Genomic DNA, 21,174 nt, shown 5'->3' on the forward strand with positions numbered 1-21,174 from the left:
TTAAAAAAAAAAAAAGCACTGAGTAATGTATGGAATTGTTGAATCATTATGTTATCTATCTCAAACTTTTATAACACTCTATGTTAATTATTATTTTAAAAAAGGGTTATCCATGTTATAATACATTAAAGTTCCTTGTTCATATGTATTTGGGTAAAAATGATCTGATGTGGTAGAACAGTGAAACTTAGTTTTGAATGTAGTCCTAGATCAGTGAATATCAGTCACTTAGTCATATGTTCCATTAGTCAGTTCCTTCACTTCTCAGAATATTAGTTTGTGAAACAGAGACACGATCTCTCTTACATTCTATTTATTCTATTGTTATTTTTTTTTAAGATTTATTTATTTATTTATTTGACAGAAATCACAAGTAGATGGAGAGGCAGGCAGAGAGAGAGAGAGAAAGGGAAGCAGGCTCCCTGCTGAGCAGAGAGCCCAATGTGGGACTCGATCTCAGGACCCCGAGATCATGACCTGAGCCGAAGGCAGCGGCTTAACCCACTGAGCCACCCAGGCGCCCCTATTCTATTGTTATTGTGGGAATCAGAGTTGATGTAGATTCCATGGTATTTAAATTTCTTTTAAAATAGTTGTTTTTCAGGGCATCTGGGTGGCTCAGTGGTTAAAGCCTCTGCCTTCAGCTGAGGTCATGATCTCAGGGTCCTGGGATCGAGCCCCGCATCAGGCTCCCTGCCAAGCAGGGAGCCTGCTTCCCCTGCTCTCTTTCTGCCTACCTCTCTGCCTACCTGTGATCTTTGTCTGTCAAATAAATAAATAAAATCTTTAAAAATAAATAAATAATTGTTTTTATGGGGTATGGTGAGTACATAAATGTGTTCCAGCTAATACATTTCACAGGTTGTTGATATTATACTTTTTTTCTTAGGCAAGAAAACACATTTTACAAATCCATACCAGGGATTGGAACCCAAAATTGTCAGATGCTTTTTTAGGTGAACTGGCTGAAAAATGTGTTGGTGAGTGCTATTATTTGAATTCTTTGATTGTTATTGTTTGTTCTGCTCAGCCTGCCCTTACGTTTGGAATGTGAATGAGTATAGTTATGTCTGTGCAGTAGATGGCTGGCTCTAGAATTATTTTGAACATTTCACTTGAAATTAACCTTCTGAGGTACAATTTTAGCTGCCATTAGGTGTTTGATTATTAACAAAGCTAGTAATAATATGCCTTTCATTGAGTGCTGGATTTCCATAATATTACGGCTGTGCATTTTTTTGGGAGTTGTTCCCTCTCAGAAATTCTACTAAGAAAAAGAAGCTTAACCTTGAGAAATAAAGGTCCATGTTGAGGGCAGGACTGTAGTCTTTTACTTTGCAGATTATCTCGTCTTCATGCCTGTGGTCTAGAAAGAAGTTGAGTGAGAGGAGTCCTCAAAAGAAAATACTTATTGGCATTTACTAGTATTTCCCAAAATATAAAACTTTCCAATTTAATGTTAAATTATTCACAGAGTAGAAGATCCTCCTTACAGCATGAATGAAAACTACTGTCCTAAAAGGATGTATTGAGAGAGATGTGCATACATGATCATATATAGGAGATGGAATTCAAGGGTTTTGGAATTCAGGTTTTTGGCTCTAATTAGGTCTGAAATAAAAATGATTACACTATTAAACAACTGAGTATCCACACTGGTATTCCTCCTTCATTCTTTTTCTGTCTTTTGTCTGTTTTCCTCTTATTCTCTCACAAATAAAAATTAAAAAATTTTTCTCCATGAACTTTTTAAGCATTATGAAAAATCCCCAAACTAAGTTCACTAACAATCAGCAGTCTGCTTGGGAAAACTTCAAACTTACCAAAACCAGAAAGAACAACTTAGTTAAAAAAATCATTGGGATCCACCATCAGATATTAAAACTTAAATAGAACATTAGTCCATTCAGTTAGCTACATCCGAATTATCCTCTTCATCCACAGGGACCTCCATCTCCGAAGCAGCATCCCTCAGCTTTTGAACCACAAAGACCTCGACATCTTCTGGTGAGGAGAAAACGTAAATCTCTCCAGCACTACTCCAGTTTAAGCTTTGCCTGGTATAAGAGAGCATGCGCCAAACCCATTTCATGTAAATTTGGCTTGACTTTTGCAAAGCCTTGTGCTGCTTTATGGGAGAGGGTGGTATTTGGTACAAAATCCAGTCTTTTCCCTTTTTGAAATTTGACCCCTTTTATTTCCTACTTTTTATGATACTATTTAGAGTACTGATGAGACTGGGAAATCTTTGTAGATTTTTCTGTGACTCAGTCCCAGAGTGATCCTTAACTGAAATAAGCATAAGTCTTCAGATAGCTTTGGAAATCCCCTAAACAATAGGTATATTAAAATTACTTGCTGTTATCCTGTCTACCATCTGAAATGTTACACTCTGATTCTCTATCCTAAATATAAGAATCTTAGTTTCCTTTATTCATTTCCAAAGGCCACAACTTCTCATTATTCCCAGTGATTTATTTTAGCTTTTAGTCAGTTTCTTAAGTTTAAGCATTTTAAAGACATAATTTCTTACAGGACTAAAAAATTTCTCTTGCCCTTTGAGGGTGGTGGTGGTGATGTTTTAGGATCTGCTTATATCTACACCATTTTCTTCCTGGAGAGTGACATAAGAAGCCAGTTGTACATTAAGACAAAAAGTCAAATGCGGGTCTTCAAACAGGAATGAAATAGTCATACACTTTAAATTCATTATGAACTTACCACTTTCTGTATCCCAAACACGTTTTAACATGTATGGGTTCAGTTCAGTGAAATTTATGCCTAACAAAAAGAATATGTTGTCTTGATAAAAAACTGCAAAGACAGCTGACCTCTTCATGTAAAGGTTATGGATTTGGTAACTTTAACTTGAAATAAATTCCCAAGTACGTGGAGAGGTTTGGATGCTTAATAGGGGTGATTTTTGAAAGTAGTCCTCACATAATTTCAGTGTCTAGATCACATTCACAAATAGTAGGCGCTTAAGGTTATGAGGACCTCAAATCTAATCATATTTCTCTATTTATTTTCACTAAGAGGGCCGAAACAGTGGAAATGTATCAACGAGGCATCTATCTTGTGGGCCTTCATTATGTTTGATGTTTTATTTAAACAGTAGACTTCATGGGCCGCCTGGGTGGCTCAGTGGGTTAAGCCTCTGCCTTCGGCTCTGGTCGTGATCTCAGGGTCCTGGGATCGAGCCCTGCATTGGGCTCTCTGCTCAACGGGGAGCCTGCTTCCTCCTCTCTCTCTGCCTGCCTCTCTGCCTACTTGTGATCTCTGTCTGTCAAATAAATAAATAAAATCTTAAAAATACACATTTATAATATTAAATTACCAGAGATTCTGATTCACTAAGTTCGTTAGGAATCTGTTTCTGTTTCAGTTTCATCGTTTATTCAGATCAGTGGTCAAGATTAAAAACTACCGATATAAACCAGTAATTCTTATTCACAGGCAACTGTAATGAAGATAAATCCTCTTTTTTCTAGTCTGTTGATTATGATAATCCAAATGATTTATTTCCTTAAATGGGACCTATTGTTGCCCTTTATTTATTTATTTATTTATTTATTTATAAATTTATTTTATTTATTTTTTTATTGTTGCCCTTTTAAATGATCTTTAGTAGAGTAAGCAAAAATAAATAGTACATTGCTATTATGTATGTTGCTGACATGTCAGACATAAATGTTATGGGTATCGTTTGTTACATAAAATATCTTTTAGTGGCTTTTTTTTCTGTTCTTTGTTTCTGAGCTTTCTAAAAAATTTAGGCTTCTTGCTCTTAGAAATAGGATCATATGGTATGTTTGCCAACTGTGTTGTATATGCTTTCAAAGAAGAAAAAAGAGTGGTGGTTCATATTGTTTGAAGATGGTAGATTGTTTTTTACTTCCTCTGAAATGAATTATTTCATTAACTATTTATGACTAAGCTGGTATTTTATAGTTATTTTATTGAACTACTATACCTAGGTTATGTTCAGCATAGGAAAAGATACCTTTTTTCATGTTGATTCATTGAGAAATAGAATAAAAAATGAGAGACTAATGGTTAATTTGGTTATTCTGAGAATTATTTGGGTGATTGCTGTCTTGGGATAGTGTTAGTGCTTCATCTGCTTATAATTTTCTGAATTAGATTTTCACAGGTTATACTGAGTTTTTTCCCTTAACTCTGAATAAATATTTCTTTAAGAATGGAATATTTTTGTGTTTTTCCGTAATTTTCATTGAAATTTTTATTCATAGTAAGTTGGCTTAATAATAAAAGAATTTAGATTTCTTTTTTTTTTTTAAAGAAACATTGTTTTTTTTTTTTTAAAAAAAGATTATTTACTTATTTGACAGACAGAGATCACAAGTAGGCAGAGAGGCAGGCAGAGAGAGAGAGAGAGGAGGAAGCAGGCTCCCTGCTGAGCAGAGAGCCCGATGTGGGACTCGATCCCAGGACCCTGATATCATGACCTGAGCCGAAGGCAGCGGCTTAACCCACTGAGCCACCCAGGCACCCCAGAATTTAGATTTCTTATTAAAAAAAAAAAAAAAAAGCCCAGTAAATATAATTCTCTCACTTTTTGTGGTAGTATATGGTAACCTCACAGTTACGCAATCCCAAACTATCACCTTGGAGTTACTGTTTTCTCCTTTCATTCGTGAAATATTTATTGGATATCTACTGAATGCCAGGCTAGGCATTATTTTCAGTATATGAGATAACGTTAGTGAACAAAACTGATCAATACCCATACCCTCACAAAGCTCACATTCTAGTTGGGGAAGGCAGACAGTAAACATGATAGGTAAATGATAGAAGTGGTACTTGCTGTGGGAAAAAGGGAGCAGAGTAGGGAGGATTTTTCTGTTTCTGTAGGACTTGATCAGCAAGATCATGTGCCCTACTAATAATAGAGATACAGTTCATTGTAGGTGTGTGAGTCACTTACAGTTTGATTTATACAGTTTTTTTTTTTCATATAAACATATAATATATTTTTAACCCCCAGGGTACAGGTTATGTGAATCGCCAGGTTTACACACTTCACAGCACTCACCATAGTACATACCCTCCCCAATGTCCATAACCCCACCCCCCTTCTCACAACCCCCCCCCCCCCAGTGATTTATACAGTTTTGTGCCTTAATGTTTTTTTCCTGTTGTCAGGGTCTGTAATCAAAGGAGCGAGACTGATACAAAGCAAAGGTCAAGCAAAGCTTTATTTTGCGCCAGGCATCGAGAATCAAACTGACTGGTCAGGGTCGTCTCTTGCAAAGAGGCGACCCCTCCCAGCCTCACAGACTAACTTCTATAGAGGTAGTTTAGCTGGGCTATACACAGGTGGCCAATGAGATTGCAATACACAGAGAAAACTGCCCAGTCATGCTAGGTCTGCCACACGCAGAATAAACTGCTAGGTAACACACAGGTGGCCAATTGAAGTGCAATTGAAATTGAAATTGAATTTCAATTGAATTGAATTGAAATTCAATTGGCCACCTGTGTGTTACCTAACAGTTTTTTCTGTGTCTAGCTCCTTTGATTACAGACCCTAACACCTGTCATTTAGTCTGGTGCTATTTTCTGCTCAGTTTTTCTAATCACCATTTTTATTTTATTATTTAAATGTTCCACAAGGTCATTGCATAGTATAAAAAGATAAATAAACTTGATGCCACTCTTTGAAGAACTTAGGGTCTCAAGTTTTAAAACTAGTTTGAGTGGTTCCCCCTGCTGGCATGTTTGGTACGATAAAGGTGTGTGTGATAAAGGTGGCCAAATGCAAGTTTAAATGCTGACATAAAAAACAACATGACTGGTTTGAGGTTTTCTTCCTTTTTGTGGTTGAGACCTAACAGTTTGTGTGTTTTTGTATGTATTTGTTGCTTAAATGAGTGAAATGACTTAAAAGCAGGGGCTTGATCTGTTAACTACATTATCAGTTAAGTGTGGTTAACGGCTAATGCCCTGTGTTGGTATAGCCTGTAGAACTAGATTATCAGTTATTTTAAGCTAAACGTATATATTAAAAGGAAATTAATGTGGAATATTAATGGATTCTTAGTCCCTTTAGTACCTTTGAAATTATTAGAGATGGTGACGACTTTAAACTATAATTTTTGGGGTAATTAAATAGAAACTCGCTGTGGTTTGCGCCCAGAGTTAGTAGGAGAATAGCTCTGTTCTTGACCTTTCTGCATATGTTCTACAGTGTACTATTCCCATATGTGTTTGGTAATTAGTAATATTAGAAAAGTTTATAGGTGGGCCCCTGGGTAGTTCAGTGGGTTAAGCCTCTGCCTTTGGCTCAGGTCATGATCTCAGCGTCCTAGGATCAAGTCCCACATTGGGCTCTCTGCTTGGCAGGGAGCCTGCTTCCTCCTCTCTCTCTCTGCCTGCCTCACTGCCTACTTGTGATTTCTCTCTGTCAAATTAATTAATTAATTAATTAAAAAAAAAAGAAAAGTTTATAGGTAAGTATATTGTTAGAAGGACTAAACTAATTATTAGGAATAGTGATGAAGGATTGAGATGAAACTTACTCTTTAAAAACCTTTCCCGAAGAAAGTTGTACATTATAATCAGTGATTTTGGCACAGAATACATGGTTTGTTTTGGTATCACTAGTTCATGTGTTGTTAATTAAAATATTCGAAACATTTTTAGTCTTACTGAGTAAATTTTACTAGGTGACTTAAATGGTCAGTTTTTGCTGATAAAATTACGCATAATTATTGATTTAAGATTAATAACTACTTAGGTAAAGATGTATATATTTGTAAACTATAGTTGGTACTGGGAGAATGAACTTACCTTTGTTATTCTTTTCTTTTTGTGCATTAGGCTATTGTGGAGCTGATATCAAGGCCCTGTGCACTGAAGCTGCCCTGATTGCCCTGCGGAGGCGTTACCCCCAGATCTATGCTAGCAGTCATAAACTGCAGCTAGATGTTTCCTCCATAGTGCTCAATGCCCAAGATTTTTACCATGCAATGCAGAATATTGTGCCTGCTTCTCAGCGTGCTGTCATGTCTTCGGGACATGCACTATCCCCCATCATAAAACCGCTGCTGGAAAGAAGCTTCAACAACATCCTAGCAGTCTTGCAAAAAGTGTTTCCTCATGCTGAAATTAGCCAGAGTGACAAGAAAGAAGGTACCAAAAAGTAATTTTTCGTATTGTTAAAATGAAACAAGTACGGGCATAAATAAATTCCGAGTTTCCTTATAAGGTTATGTGTTATTCTTTTATATTTGCCATGAATATAGAAAATGTATCTATTTCACTCACTAGGTTATAGTCTAGGCCTAGTATATTGCCTAGGTGTGGTAGTTGCCTAGTGAATGTTTGTCAAAAGGAAGAATGAACGTTAGTTCTGTTTGTTACCTCTTAGGACATTCTCAGTAATGTAGAAGTGTTACTATCTTTAGAAAAGGTGACTATAATATGATGGCTTACATTTATTTTATTATAAAGCCCTTAAATAAATTGTCACTTACTAATCCTCATAATAGTCCAGTGGGGCAGGTACTTTTATAACGAAAAGAAGGAGACTAGAAGACTTAGGAAGTATTCCCTTATTTGAGGTCATTCAGTAAGTTTTAGGACTTACTCAGACGTGGGTATCTGATTATAGCCTTCGCTCGTTGCTCATAATGTCCCTCTGTTGCTTATAATGCCCCTCTGGTTTCAACTCAAGAAATCTGTTTTGTTGGTACTGTCAGGGCACTCTGCAGTGTGCTATATTCGTGAAGTGTAAATCCTTAGTAAGGGAGTAAATTAGAACCTGGTTGTATAAGGTGGTGTAAGGTCTTGAATTCTAGCTTCAAGATTGGACCTGAGTTAAAAATACAATACTGCCTTTAAAAAGTCATCCATTGTAAGTGCTTGGGTGGCTCTGTTAAAGCGACTGCCTTCAGCTCACGTCATGGTCCTGGAGTCCCAGAATGAGTCCTGTGTGGGGCTCCCTGCTCAGCAGGGAGTCTGCTTCTTGCTCTCACCCTCTTCCCACTCATACTCTCTGTCTCTTGTTCTCTCTCTCTCTCAAATAAATAAATAAAATCTTAAGAAAAAAGAAACCAGCCAGGGAAACCAAACAGGGAAACTTTAGGTTTATATACTAGAGTCTGAACTTTGAAGAGAAAGTAATGAGTTTTAATTATCTTAATTTTTCCAGTTCCTAATACCTTATTTGGCATGTAGTCTGCACCAGAAAATTGTTCAGTTAATTATACTAACATTAAAAATATTATGTGTAGTAAAAATCATCTATAGTCAATGCATTTTGCTGTCTTTATAAATACTTTTATGGAAACTGTATTTTTCAGGGATAGATTCTCATTGAAATATCACATGGATTACTTGATCTCCTAAGTTTGTTAAGTAAGGTGGGGAATAAATATCTTATTATGAATGTGCCAGGTACTCTGCCATGAATCATACATTTCTTTTTTTTTTTTTATTTGTCAGAGAGAGAGCGAGTGAGAGCGAGCACAGGCAGACAGAGTGGAAGGCAGAGTCAGAGGGAGAAGCAGGCTCCCCGCGGAGCAAGGAGCCCGATGCGGGACTCGATCCCAGGACGCTGGGATCATGACCTGAGCCGAAGGCAGCTGCTTAACCAACTGAGCCACCCAGGCGTCCCAAATCATACATTTCTTATCTCTGATTTTCATAACTGAGGATATGTATCTTTTCCCTAAGAAATTTTTTTAAAGATTTTATTTATTTATTTATTTATTTGACAGATCACAAGTAGGCAGAGAGGCAGGCAGAGAGAGAGAGGAGGAAGCAGGCTCCCTGCTGAACAGAGAGCCCCATGTGGGGCTCAATCCTAGGACCCCGGGATCATGACCTGAGCCGAAGGCAGAGGCTTTAACCCACTGAGCCACCCAAAAGAGCCACTCTTTTCCCCAAATTTTTAAAAAAACTAATGTCACCGTTAGAAAATAATAAAAATCGTGTCTTCCCATTTGAGAGATTATGATAGTTCATCTTTTTAAATTTATGATATTTTAAAATTTAAATTCATTTCATTAACATATAGTGTATTATTAGTTTCAGAGGCAGAGTTCAGTGATTCATCAGTCTTGTATAATACCCAGTGCTCATTATATCATGTGCCCTTCTTACTGCCTATCACCCAGTTACCCCATCCCCCTGTTATCCCCCTCCAGCCACCCTCAGTTTGTTTCTTATGATTAAGAGTCTCCTATTGTTTGTCTCCCTCTCTGATTTTGTCTTGTTTCATTTTTCCCTCCCTTTGCCTATGATCCTCTGTTTTGTTTATTAAATTCCACGTATGAGTGAGATCATATAATTATCTTTCTCTGATTGACTGACTTCACTTAGCATAATACTGTCTAGTTCTGTCCATGTCATTGCAAATAGCAGGATCCCATTTTATTTGATGGCTGAGTAGCATTCCATTGTATATATACACCACATCTTCTTTTTCTCTGTTTATAGACATGTGATATAGTTCCTTTATTTTCATTTGAGAATTTTTTATGGCATTATTATCTGTTTTCTTATAAATTTTTAAAGTAAGTATAGAGTATGCTTTAGTTCCAGTTTTTTCTTCATATACCAGTAGAGAAGAGAAAACAAATTATGATTATTTGATTATTAATAATTATTTTTTAGTTATTTAGATATATTATTCTGGTTTGTTTTGGTCTTACCATCCTTTGTAGACTGGTATATGAAATTATCACTCAAAAGGTATTCAGTTGGGGACACATCGGTGGCTCAGTTGGTTAAGTGTCTGCTTTCGGCTCAGGTCATGATCCCAGGGTCCTGGGATAGATTCCCGCATTGGGCTCCTTGCTCAGCAGGGAGCCTGCTTCTCCCTCTGCCTGCCACTCTGCCTGCTTGTGCTCTCTCTCTCTGACAAATAAATAAATAAAACCTTAAAAAATATTTAGCTTATAAAATCCATTGAAATCTTTATCTGCCATCTTGCCTGCCCACTTCTGACTACCCCTAATCTCAGTTGCTCCCTGTCTTTTCCGGTATTTTCAGGGTCGCCTACCAGAACTTGCCCGAGTATCCGAAATCTCTATCTGCCAGCACAGTTCAGTACCTCTTTGTAGAAATTATTCCTCATTTTTTTTTCTTTTTCCTTATTTTAATTTTTTTTTTTTGTTAGGAGAAGAGTATGATTTCTGTCAGTGTTGATTCTCTCATTTCTCCTACACATGTGGCATTACTTTTTATTGAGTGAATTGACACTTTTGTTGGGTATGTGTGAAGCACAGTTATTAGTACTTGAGGTTGTAGCCCAGGTACATTTTTAAGTATTGCACCTTCAATAGAGATAATGGTTCCAGTTTGTCCACTGAACTGTAACAGGTGGCAGGCTCAGATAGAGACTAATGTTACTTGAATAAGTGCATTTTTAGGATTGGTTTTGCTTCCACAGAATTCCTGACTCTCTAACCTAGACGTATAGATGTGTGTGTTTGTGTATGCCATGTTAGAAAATAAGTCACCTTGTTCCTTGTTGTTTTTCTAAAGAGCTGTCCAAAACCCTAGCACCCTAGCAGCTAAGCAACTACTTGGTCAAGTTGACCTATAAATTTTTTTTTTAAAGATTTTATTTATTTATTTGACGGACAGAGATCACAGGTAGGCAGAGAGGCAGGCAGAGAGAGAGGAAGGGAAGCAGGCTCCCCGCTGAGCAGAGAGCCCGATGGGGGGCTCCATCCCAGAACTGTGGGATCATGACCCGAGCTGAAGGCAACGGCTTTAACCCACTGAGCCACCCAGGCGCCCCGACTTAGAAATTTTTAATAAATATGTGAGTGTTTTAGGAGAGTGTCATTTCTTTTCCAGACTTCTTATGGTAGTCAATGAAGTCTACTGAATCGCATCTCTTAGCACTAGGCAGTGTGTAAAGGTAAAAGAATTCCATTTACAAATTATTTATTTATTTTTTTTAAAAAAGATTTTATTTATTTATTTGACAGACAGAGATCACAAGTAGGCAGAGAGGCAGGCAGAGAGAGAGCAGAGGAAGCAGGCTCCCTGCTGAGCAGAGACGATGTGGGGCTCGATCCCAGGACCCTGGGATCATGACCTGAGCCAAAGGCAGAGGCTTTAACCCACTGAGCCACCCAGGCACCCCCCATTTACAAATTATTAAAAAACCCTGCAGTTTGTCAGTTTGCTTGGTTGATCTGTATTATTTGATAGGTAACATATTAATATCACTGATTTTTAAACCAACTTTCCTTAGCTTTGGTGGGGCACTAATATTAAAGGACTTCATAAGCCTCATAATTGTTGTGATTTTTTTTTTGAACAGATATAGAAACTCTGATTTTAGATGATAGTGAAGATGAGAATGCTTTATCAATTTTTGAGACCAGTTGTCACTCAGGATCACCAAAGAAACAGTCATCAGCTGCTGCTGTACATAAACCCTACCTTCATTTTACAATGTAAGTATCATAACAATTTTTTAAAAATTTAGAGTGATTTTTACTGTTTTATATTTAGAATTATGGTGTATTTTTACTCAAGGTTGTAATTTTGAGGGCTTTTTTTCTGCTGTTTGGACACAATTCTGGGAAAGTTTTACTGTGTATGCTTCTTTGTGTGGTAATAAATGGGTTTATTGGTAAACTAAAGATTTTTTTTTTATAAACTGATTTTTTAAAAAGGAGATTTATTTATTTAATTTGAAAGATTTTATTTATTTATTTATTTATTTATTAATTTATTTATTTGACAGAGAGAGATCACAAGTAGGCAGAGAGGCAGGCAGAGAGAGAGAGGAGGAAGCAGGCTCCCTGCCGAGCAGAGAGCCCGATGCAGGACTCGATCCCAGGACCCTGAGATCATGACCTGAGCCGAAGGCAGCGGCCCAACCCACTGAGCCACCCAGGCACCCAAGATTTTATTTATTTGAGAGAGAGCACATGTGGTAGGGGATGGTAGGGCATAGGGAGAGGGAGAAGCAGACTCCCCTCTGGAGCTGGATTCCAGCATGGTGAGGGCAGATGCTTGACTGACTGAGCCACCCAGGTGCCCCTCTTCTTTTTTTTTAAACCAAGGTAGAAGGAAGGGTTGTTGTTTAGCAAGTCAGCTTATGTCCACAATTTTTTTTTTTTTTTTAAGATTTTATTTGTTTGTTTGACGGAGAGAGACCACAAGTAGACAGAGAGGCAGGCAGAGAGAGAGAGGGAAGCAGGCTCCCTGCCGAGCAGAGAGCCTGATGCGGGACTCGATCCCAGGACCCTGAGATCATGACCCGAGCCGAAGGCAGCGGCTTAACCCACTGAGCCACCCAGGCACCCAATGTCCACAATTTTAATGCCTTTTATTTTGAACTAAAATGGTCAAAAATGAGATGTTTATCATGATCTGGAATATTTTAAATTATAACAAGTGTCAGATGATAGTTCAGGGATTCTAAGAGTACTAAAAGGATTCTGAATTAGAAGTTTCTTAGTAAACAGATTAACAGAAAACTTTTTGATTCTCCAAAACCTCATTAGTTTACTTCTTCCTGATGTTATGGTTTTTCTGTTTACATTCACTTTTATTCATATTAAAGCAGCTTTTGTCAGGCACTTTATTGGGGAAACAGCTTTAGTGCTAATGTAATTTTAACTTGAGAGACCAAATAGTTTTCAACTACTAGCAGCTTTATCACTCGCATTTACATAGTTAGCATGATAGTTATAGGACCAGAATGCTCTGTCAGGTAGGTCTAATAGCACTTTTATTAGAAAAGTCTGGATTGATTGTATGTACTTTTAAATTCTTTTTCGAGATGTTTTGAACAAACTTAAGTCTTCAGCTTGAAGTTTCTCCCATGTAGATTTTGGTGAAATGTTAATTTGATTATTTGCACTGATAAGTTGTATTTTTTATTTTTAAAAATGAGATTAAGTTACTTTCATTTATTCTTTTTTTCTTTTGTTCTTTAACAGCAAGATTCTTCTCTTAGAAACTTTTCCTTCTATTCCAGATCTTTTCTTTTATGTCCTCAGGAACATTTTCTTATGTTTTTTTTTTGGTAATTTCATGAATCTATTTTATTGCTGGCTTAGGGAAAACCAAATGATTATTTTTTTTCTGATTCTTACCTGACTACCCTATGTGCATGTGTGTGATTTGTTTAGTTAATTGGATTTGAAATACATAATAGGGGCTAAGAAACTCCCATCAAAGGACTTGTTCAATTTTTATGAGTTAACTCTGTTGTCAGTAAAGTGATAAAGAAATATCTTTGATTTAGAAAACTTTATGTGCAGTTTTGAGGCCGATTTTTTATTAAGAACATTCTCTCATTTAATGTATATCATGGTATGGTTTTGTTTGGATTAAACTTTTTGAAGGAATTGGTTTAATTTTAGCTTCTTTTATGTAAAATTTCTAGTTCATGATGTGATTTTTATTTAATAGGGAGACAGCTATATCCTAGAAGTAAGCTTTTTTTGTTTTAGATGTTTTTATAAGTTCCATTCATTTTATTTCTTTTTTTTTTTTTTTTTTTTTAAGATTTTATTTATTTGACAGAGAGAGAGAGAGAACAAAAGCAGCGGGAGTGGGAGAGGGAGAGGCAGGTTTCCTCCCGAGCAGGGAGCCTGAGCAGGGAGCCTGATACGGGCTCCATCCCAGGACCCTGGGATCATGACCTGAGCCAAAGGCAGACGCTTAATGACTGAGCTACTCAGGCACCCCCATTCATTTATTTCTTTATTTACTGACCCATTCTCCCAGTTTTTATGTGTTTATGCCTGGCACTGTATTAGGTACTGAAAACATAAGCGTGAGTAAAGTAGTTCTTACTCTGGAGAAGTTCTTTTTATTGAGGGTGACAAACATTGTTAAATGGCTGAAATGCTTGATAGCAGAACTAGAAGCTTTCATTGGGAAGTCAAGGAGGATTTGCTCTCCTTCAGAATATGAAGGAATAAGAGTTAGCATCTGATGCTCAATATAAACTAGACATGAGGCAAGTATATAAAGCTTGAAGCTTTATATAGGACTCTCATCAATCATACAGCATTTGTGGTATCATCGTTTTATAGACAAGGAAACCAAAACGCAATGAAAAATAAGTAAATTGCCCATGGTTAAGGTGCTGGAAGGTAGCAGAGTTAGGCTCTGTACTGTTTGTTTCCTAGGATCCAATTTTTTTTTTTAAGCTATCTATGGGATTTCCAAATTGATTACTGAGCTTAATAAGTAGATCAGGAATTGTATTTTTTTGGGGGGTAGGTTGGACAGGATTTTCATGCTTTCCAAAAAGCATACACTTTAGAATAGAGGCCTTTAATAAAGGCTATATGTGGGTTTTTGTTGTTGTTGTTGTTGGTTTGGTTTGGCTTTGTGTTTGAACAAGTGTTAGTATATGTGTATCAATACAGTAAAAGTGCTAGCTAGATAGGTAGAAAGCATGACTTTAATACTGATCTCCAGTAACACTAGCTTGGGCATTGTTGGTGGGTTTCTAATAGGGAATAGTTTCCTAAAACAGTGTTGAAACCTTTATTTAGATTTAAGGTGAAATAGAAATCAAGATATTTAAAGTCTACCAATCTGATAGAAAACCCTTATGATGGAAAATAAGTTTTCTTTCTTACTGTTTATTACCATAAGGGGATTAGAAACAGAGCTTTCTGAGGTTTTCTAAATGAATATAGCTTTGTTTTTTCTGATTAGAAAGATGATATACTCTATAGAAAATTCAAGTAATAAAGAAGAGCATAAAGAAGAAAGTAAAAATTAAAGCCCAAGCACCTGAAGGTAATTTTTGTTAAAGTTTTGGTGACCACACTTCCATATTCTCTCTATGCGTATAGACAGACCCACATATTACTTTATGTAAATTAAAATCCTCCTGTAAGGCTAATGTAACTTGCTTTTTTATCTACTATATTGGGAATGTTATTTTATGCCAGTATATGTTTAATGTCATTCTTTTAAAATAGCTACATAGTATTTTATTTTTGGATGTTCCATAATTTTTATAACCTTATTAATAAAGATTGAAATTTCCAATTTTTCTTCTTCTATGATATATATGTGGATCTGGATAGGCATCTTTCTCAGTATACATTTTTTACATCATTATCTGATTCATAGCTTAGGGTAAATTTTAAAAACAGTGATTGCTATGTCAAAGGGTATATACATTTAAAACTTGATACAGGTTTTTAAATTGATTTCTAGAACAGTTGTACCAATTTACATTTTCAGCACTGATATATGAGAGTGTTATTTTTCCTATACCCGTGTCAGTTCTGAACACTGCCTTTTTAAATCTTTGCCAACCAGATAGATGAAAATAATATCTTCTTGCTTGTTTGAATCATTCATTTGTTCTTTCATATTTACTCATTCAGATATTTTGTCAAAGTGCCCATCATGTGCCATATGTTGTCCTAGGTACTTGAATATGTCCGTGAACAAAATGGACAAAGACCCCTGACCTCATTCAGCTTTTGTTTTAGATGGAGATAGATAATAAAATAAGTGTAATAGACAGATAAAGTATTAGAAGATACACACTATGAAAAAAATGTAGAGAATGCTTAAGAGGTAAGGGAGTCCTTGGGAGTGGGACGAGTTGCAGAATATCCTTGGATATGTATTTTAGCATGTATGTGACATAATTGCCAAATTTAATTTTGGAAAATTTTGCTTTTTTCCATTGCCACTAGTCATGAGAAAACCAATTTTCCCAACATCTGCTTGCTAATGGTATTAAAATGAATTCTTATCAGTCTAACAGATGACAGATGATTTCATTATTTTCATAATTTTTTCATCTCTATTAATAACTACCAAGTCTCTCCTCTGACCTGTAACTACCAAATCTTCCTCCCTTTCTTCCAAGATTTATTTATTTATTTGAGTGGAGGGGCAGAGTGAGAGTCCTAAGACTGTGCTGAACATGGAGCCTGGCACAGGGCTCAGTCCCATGACCCCAAGATCATGACCCAAGCAGAAATCAAGAGTCGGAAAGCCCAACCAGCTGTGCCACCCAGGTGCCCCACCAAATCTTTCTTAAGCCAGCATTGGTCTTGAGCTTTAGACTGTCTCTAGCTACCTGTTGCCCTTAGTGGGCCACACATCTTTCAGAAAGTACTGCACTGTGTCTTCCCGTCTCCTCCTGTGAGTCTGGTGAGCTACCATCCGTGCAGGTGTTAGGACTAGAATTGGACATCATCCTCAACTCCTTCCTCTCTTTGCTCTGTATCTAATCCGTTCCTTCTCATTTCCTCTGACACTGCTCTTATCTAGATTATCATTAACATCTCATACCTGGTTTATTACTGCAGACTCCTAACCGATCATCTTTCCTCCTGTTTTGTCTTTTAAACCTTTTCCTCTACTGACATAGTGATCTAGAGTTATCTTCTGAAAACATGTGTATGATCATATCACTTCCCCTACTTAAGCTAATGTTTCCTCATTAATGTCAGTGCACATTCCAAACTTTTAAAAAAATTTTTTAAAAATTTTAATTAATATATAATGTATTATTAGCCCCGGGGTACAGGTCTGTGAATCACCAGGTTTACACTTCACAGCCCTCACCATAGCACGTACCTTCCCTAGTGTCCATAATCCAACCTCCCTCTCCCTACCCACCTCCTCCCAGCAACTCTCAGTTGTTTTGTTAAGAGTCTCTTATGGTTTGTCTCCCTCCCGATCCCATCTTGTTTCATTTATTCCTTTTTTACTCCCCAAGCCCCCCATGTTGCCTCTCAGCTTCCTCATCAGGGAGATCATATGATAATTGTCTTTCTCTGATTGGCGCATTCCAGACTTTTAACATGGTTTACAAAGCCCTTCTTAGCTCTTCATCGTCTGATTCTCCTTCCCTCTTCTCCTCCCTAACCCTAGAATCTTTACCCATACATTGCCCTAAAACCTTAAAAGAAGCTAAATGTATGAACTATTACTCCAAAGGGCCAGGGGCTGCCTTTGATCCTTTGTATATCCTGTTTTTATTTCTTCAATAAAATTTGTCCTTTCTACCTGTAGCCTGTTGAGTTCGTGCTTTGGTAATACTTTCCAGGAAACCCTTTTGTCTCTAATTGAGGTCTCTCATAGCATTCTGTACTTAAACAGTGCTGCTTGTTAACCACACTGGATTTTATTAGTTGTTTATTTCCTTTTACCACTCAGTACTATTCAAGTATGAGCTCTGTGATAACTGGTGGTGTTAGGTATCCAGGGCTGAGGAAGCATTCTCCAGTTATTAAATGAATGAACATTTTGTTACATTACTATTTTCCTTTTGAAATTTTTAAATTAACATATAATGTATTATTACTATTTTCTTTTTGAATTATCTGTTTATGTCCTTTGTCCAGGAAGCTGTTTTCTGTTAAAACACTATAAGCATAAGTTCTTTATACATTAAGAACTATTCTTTTTAGTGGCAGATTCTTTGTCTGATATAGTTTTTTGCCATTTGGTTCAGATTGTAATTTTTGAGTTACAGAAATTTGTAGATTTTTTATGAGTTACAAGTATATGAATCTCTTGTTTTTTCGAATTAATTTTCTGTGAAATGAGGATCTGAATCTTCCCTTTTTAAAAACAATATAATTCATCTCTATTCCATTTATTTTTTATGCTTATTATCTTATATGAAATTCTTTGAACTATAGTGACTTGGTTCCTAGAGTGCCTGTTATGTTCTGATCTGTGTTTGTTTTGTTTGGTATAGTCTACATTATATCCTATTATTCCATTGTAATATATTTCAATATAAAGTAGAGTACATCCTAACACAGTGGTTCAGCTTAGCAAGTATATGGACCTGAATGAAAATTTGAAGTCTTTCACCACTCATTTGTATAGTCTCATACCTGACTTCTTTGAGTCTTGGTTTCCTCATCTGTTTAGTAAGAGGAAGCTATGTATTTCATAGAATTGCTGAGAAAATTAAAGCTCTATGAAGTACTTATTACTAAAACATGTTTAAATGTTCTGAAATTGGAGCTAGCACACTTAATCAAAATTTTCTTGATGTTCTTACTTGATTATTCTTTCAGAAGATATTATAAGTTTTAAATCTTTCTGTCTTCCTCAAGTTTTTTTTTTTCTTAGATTTCGATGTGACTATTTTAATTTTTTTATCATTTTTAAATTCTAGTTAGTTAGCATTTAGTGTAATATTGGTTTCAGGAGTAGAACTTAGTGATCATCACTTACATATAAAACCCAGTGCTCAATACAACTGGTACCCTCCCTCCCTAATACCCATCACTCATCTAGCCCACCCCCCACCCACTTTGCTCCATCAATCTTCAATTTGTTCTCTATAGTTAAGTCTCTTATGGTTAGCTTCCCTCTGCCTTTTTCCCCTTTCCAGTTTGCTCATCTGTTTTGTTTCTTAAATTCCACTTATAAATGAAACCATATGATATTTGTCTTTCTGTGACTGACTTCGCTTAGTATAATACACGCTAGCTCCATCCATGTCATTGTAAATGGCAATATTTCATTATTTTTGATGGCTGAGTAGTATTCCCTTGTGTATAGATACCACGTCTTTATCTATTTATTGGCATTTGGGCTCTTTCCATAGTTTGGCTACTGTTGATAAGGCTGTTCTAAACATAAGGGGTGCATATGTTCCTTCAAATCTGTATTTTTGTATCCTGTGGGTAAATACCCAGTAGTGGAATTGCTAGATCTCAGGATAGTTCTTTTTTTTTTTTTTTTTTTAAGAACCTCCATACTGTTCTCCAGAGTGGTTGCACCAGTTTGTATTCCCACCAACAGTGTAAGAGGGTTCCCCTTTCTCCACATCCTTGCCAACATCTGTTGTTTTCTGTGTTGTTAATTTCAGCCATTCTGACAGGTGTGAGGTGGTATCTCATTGTGGTTTTGATTTGTATTTCTCTGATAATGAGTGATTTTGAGCATCTTTTCATGTGTCTGTTGGCCTTGATACGAATATTTTAAATGTATGAAATAAAATACTATAAACTATAGTTAACACTAAATGGGTTAGGAAGAATTGACATCTTGATATTCAGGCTCATTATGTATATGTACTTTTACAGTTTTGCTAAGAATATTTAATTTTGTTTGTTTTATTTTATTTTTGCATTTGTAAATAGGACCTCTTTTCCTTCCTTAAATTAGTTATTGATGGTATTAGGATCTGTTTTGATTTTTCTATTTTTGTCTTCTGAATTGTTACTTCTGGTAGGTTCTGACAGTTACTAGATGATTCTTTTAGTTGCATTATTTTAGTGCATAATCATATCCTTTTTTAAGTAACAGTGTTGTCCTTATTTATTTCTATTTCATTTTTTATTTGCTTTATTCTTATTGCATTACTTAAAATTTCCTGCATTATCTATAGTGATAGTAGATGAACTTGTTTCATTTATCATTTTAATGGTGCTGTAGAATCTTGAGAACACAAGTTGAATTTAGTTTAATATATTTCCCTAAATTTGCTTTCTCTGTTGTAGATCTTTAGGTATTATGTATTCAGGTATGGGCGTTTAGTTTTTATTGGCTGAAAAACCAAATTTTCCTGCCACGGAGAAAGTCCCACATTTTTTTTCTATCTTAAAAATTGTGGTAAAATATACATAAAATTTAGCATTTTAACTTTTTAAAAAAAAAGTCTTACATCTTGGATGATATTCAGATATACCAACTTCTTTGTTGAAGTGGAATTCTTACATTGACCTTAATAGTGTCACTAATGCTTAGTGTCTGAAGCATTTTCCATGTTAATGCATATGATAGGATGAATACCCAGGTATTTTTACATAGTTTTAGAATGAATTTTTATACTTTTACATCTTGGTTATTACAAAGGTTAGAGAAAAATTTTTAGAAGTATAATTAATGAAAAATGATTCACTGTACTTAAATAAGGATAAGAGAAAGTTCTGTTAATTTGGAGTTACATTTTTAGTGTAAATATTTTGCCTAATATTTCATACTGATTGTCAGAGTGTATGGTTTTGGAATAATTATCATGTCTTACATGTATTGCAGGTCACCATATCATCAGCCAACCTCTTACAGGCCAAGATTATTGCTGTCTGGAGAACGGGGCTCAGGTCAAACTTCTCACCTTGCTCCAGCACTTTTGCACACTCTAGAAAAGTTCTCTGTGCACAGACTAGATCTCCCAGCACTTTATTCAGTTAGTGCCAAAACACCTGAAGAATCATGTGCACAGGTAGGTTTGTACCAAATCAGAGTACTTCCAGCTTTCTTATTGTTGTGTCTCTGTAGTGTTTATAGATAAAGATTTTTCAAAGAACAGTAATGTGAATATTAACTTTCTGTTGGGTATTCATTAACATTCAAATATTAAGGCCAAGCATCCTTTTGATATATATCATGTTTAAATGTGAGCTCATAGATTTCGCCATGATATTTCATTCTTTTCTTAAATTTTAATACCCTCTTTCTTATATTGAGGTTCTGTTAAACACTGTAGAAAGTAAGTTTCTTTTGCCTTTTTCTTATCCTCTTTTCAACACTGTGGTTTCAGAGCCTTTCTAGACTTCTGTCTGTACTTGGAGCCTTACTGAAGGGGAAATGATAACCAATTTGAAATGTCAGGTTTTAAAATTAATGTAGAAAATGATAGCAATTTAAACATTATATATATTTGTGTTAGTAGTCAAGTGTGTTTGTATATTTCATTTTCAACTGCTTTATGTTTGCTGGTTTGTGAAGTGCAAAGTTCTAGTGGGGCTGTTTGTATTTCTTGAAGCTTTACTATATAACTATGAATTTAAGTGTGTCATGTTGGAACTAGAGGCTAGGGGAATAAGTTTTTTGAGCCAAGGGACCATGTCTTCACTATTTCTATGTCTCTGACACAGTGCCTAGCTCATAGTAAGTGCTCATTAAATGTTTAATGTTTCTTACAAACAAATGAGAGGAATGTCACTTTCTACTTCGATATATAGCCTACTTTTGACATTAGGTCACTAGAGTAGTAACATTTAAGAGCATTGCACATAATTTTTTTGTTTTTTTTTTAAGATACATTTTATAAATACTTAATAGCTACATATATACTACTTAATTGAAAACCATTCTGTACCTTGTAGCAAGAAGTAGGTATTTTTTAAAAATAGTCAACAGTATTGGTTTCATTTCTTTTTTACTTACAGCTGCCTGGGTATCAACATCTTAGCAGTACTTCACTACTTA

The 21,174-nt window shown here is 35.8% G+C and overlaps 1 protein-coding gene across 2 annotated transcripts in view; it reads left to right on the forward strand.

The window, feature by feature from the left end:
* The window catches only part of ATAD2B (ATPase family AAA domain containing 2B), a 151,071-nt gene that overhangs the window by 74,216 nt on the left and 55,681 nt on the right, over positions 1-21,174 (forward strand). For both annotated transcript variants that reach the window (XM_032353194.1, XM_032353193.1), the window contains exons 15-18: positions 890-980; positions 6,844-7,155; positions 11,306-11,441; positions 19,999-20,185. In XM_032353194.1, coding sequence (XP_032209085.1) covers positions 890-980; positions 6,844-7,155; positions 11,306-11,441; positions 19,999-20,185 — 726 coding nt within the window. The remainder of the gene's footprint in view (positions 1-889; positions 981-6,843; positions 7,156-11,305; positions 11,442-19,998; positions 20,186-21,174) is intronic.

Source organism: Mustela erminea, chromosome 7, assembly GCF_009829155.1.
Source record: "Mustela erminea isolate mMusErm1 chromosome 7, mMusErm1.Pri, whole genome shotgun sequence".
Lineage (NCBI taxonomy): Eukaryota > Metazoa > Chordata > Mammalia > Carnivora > Mustelidae > Mustela > Mustela erminea.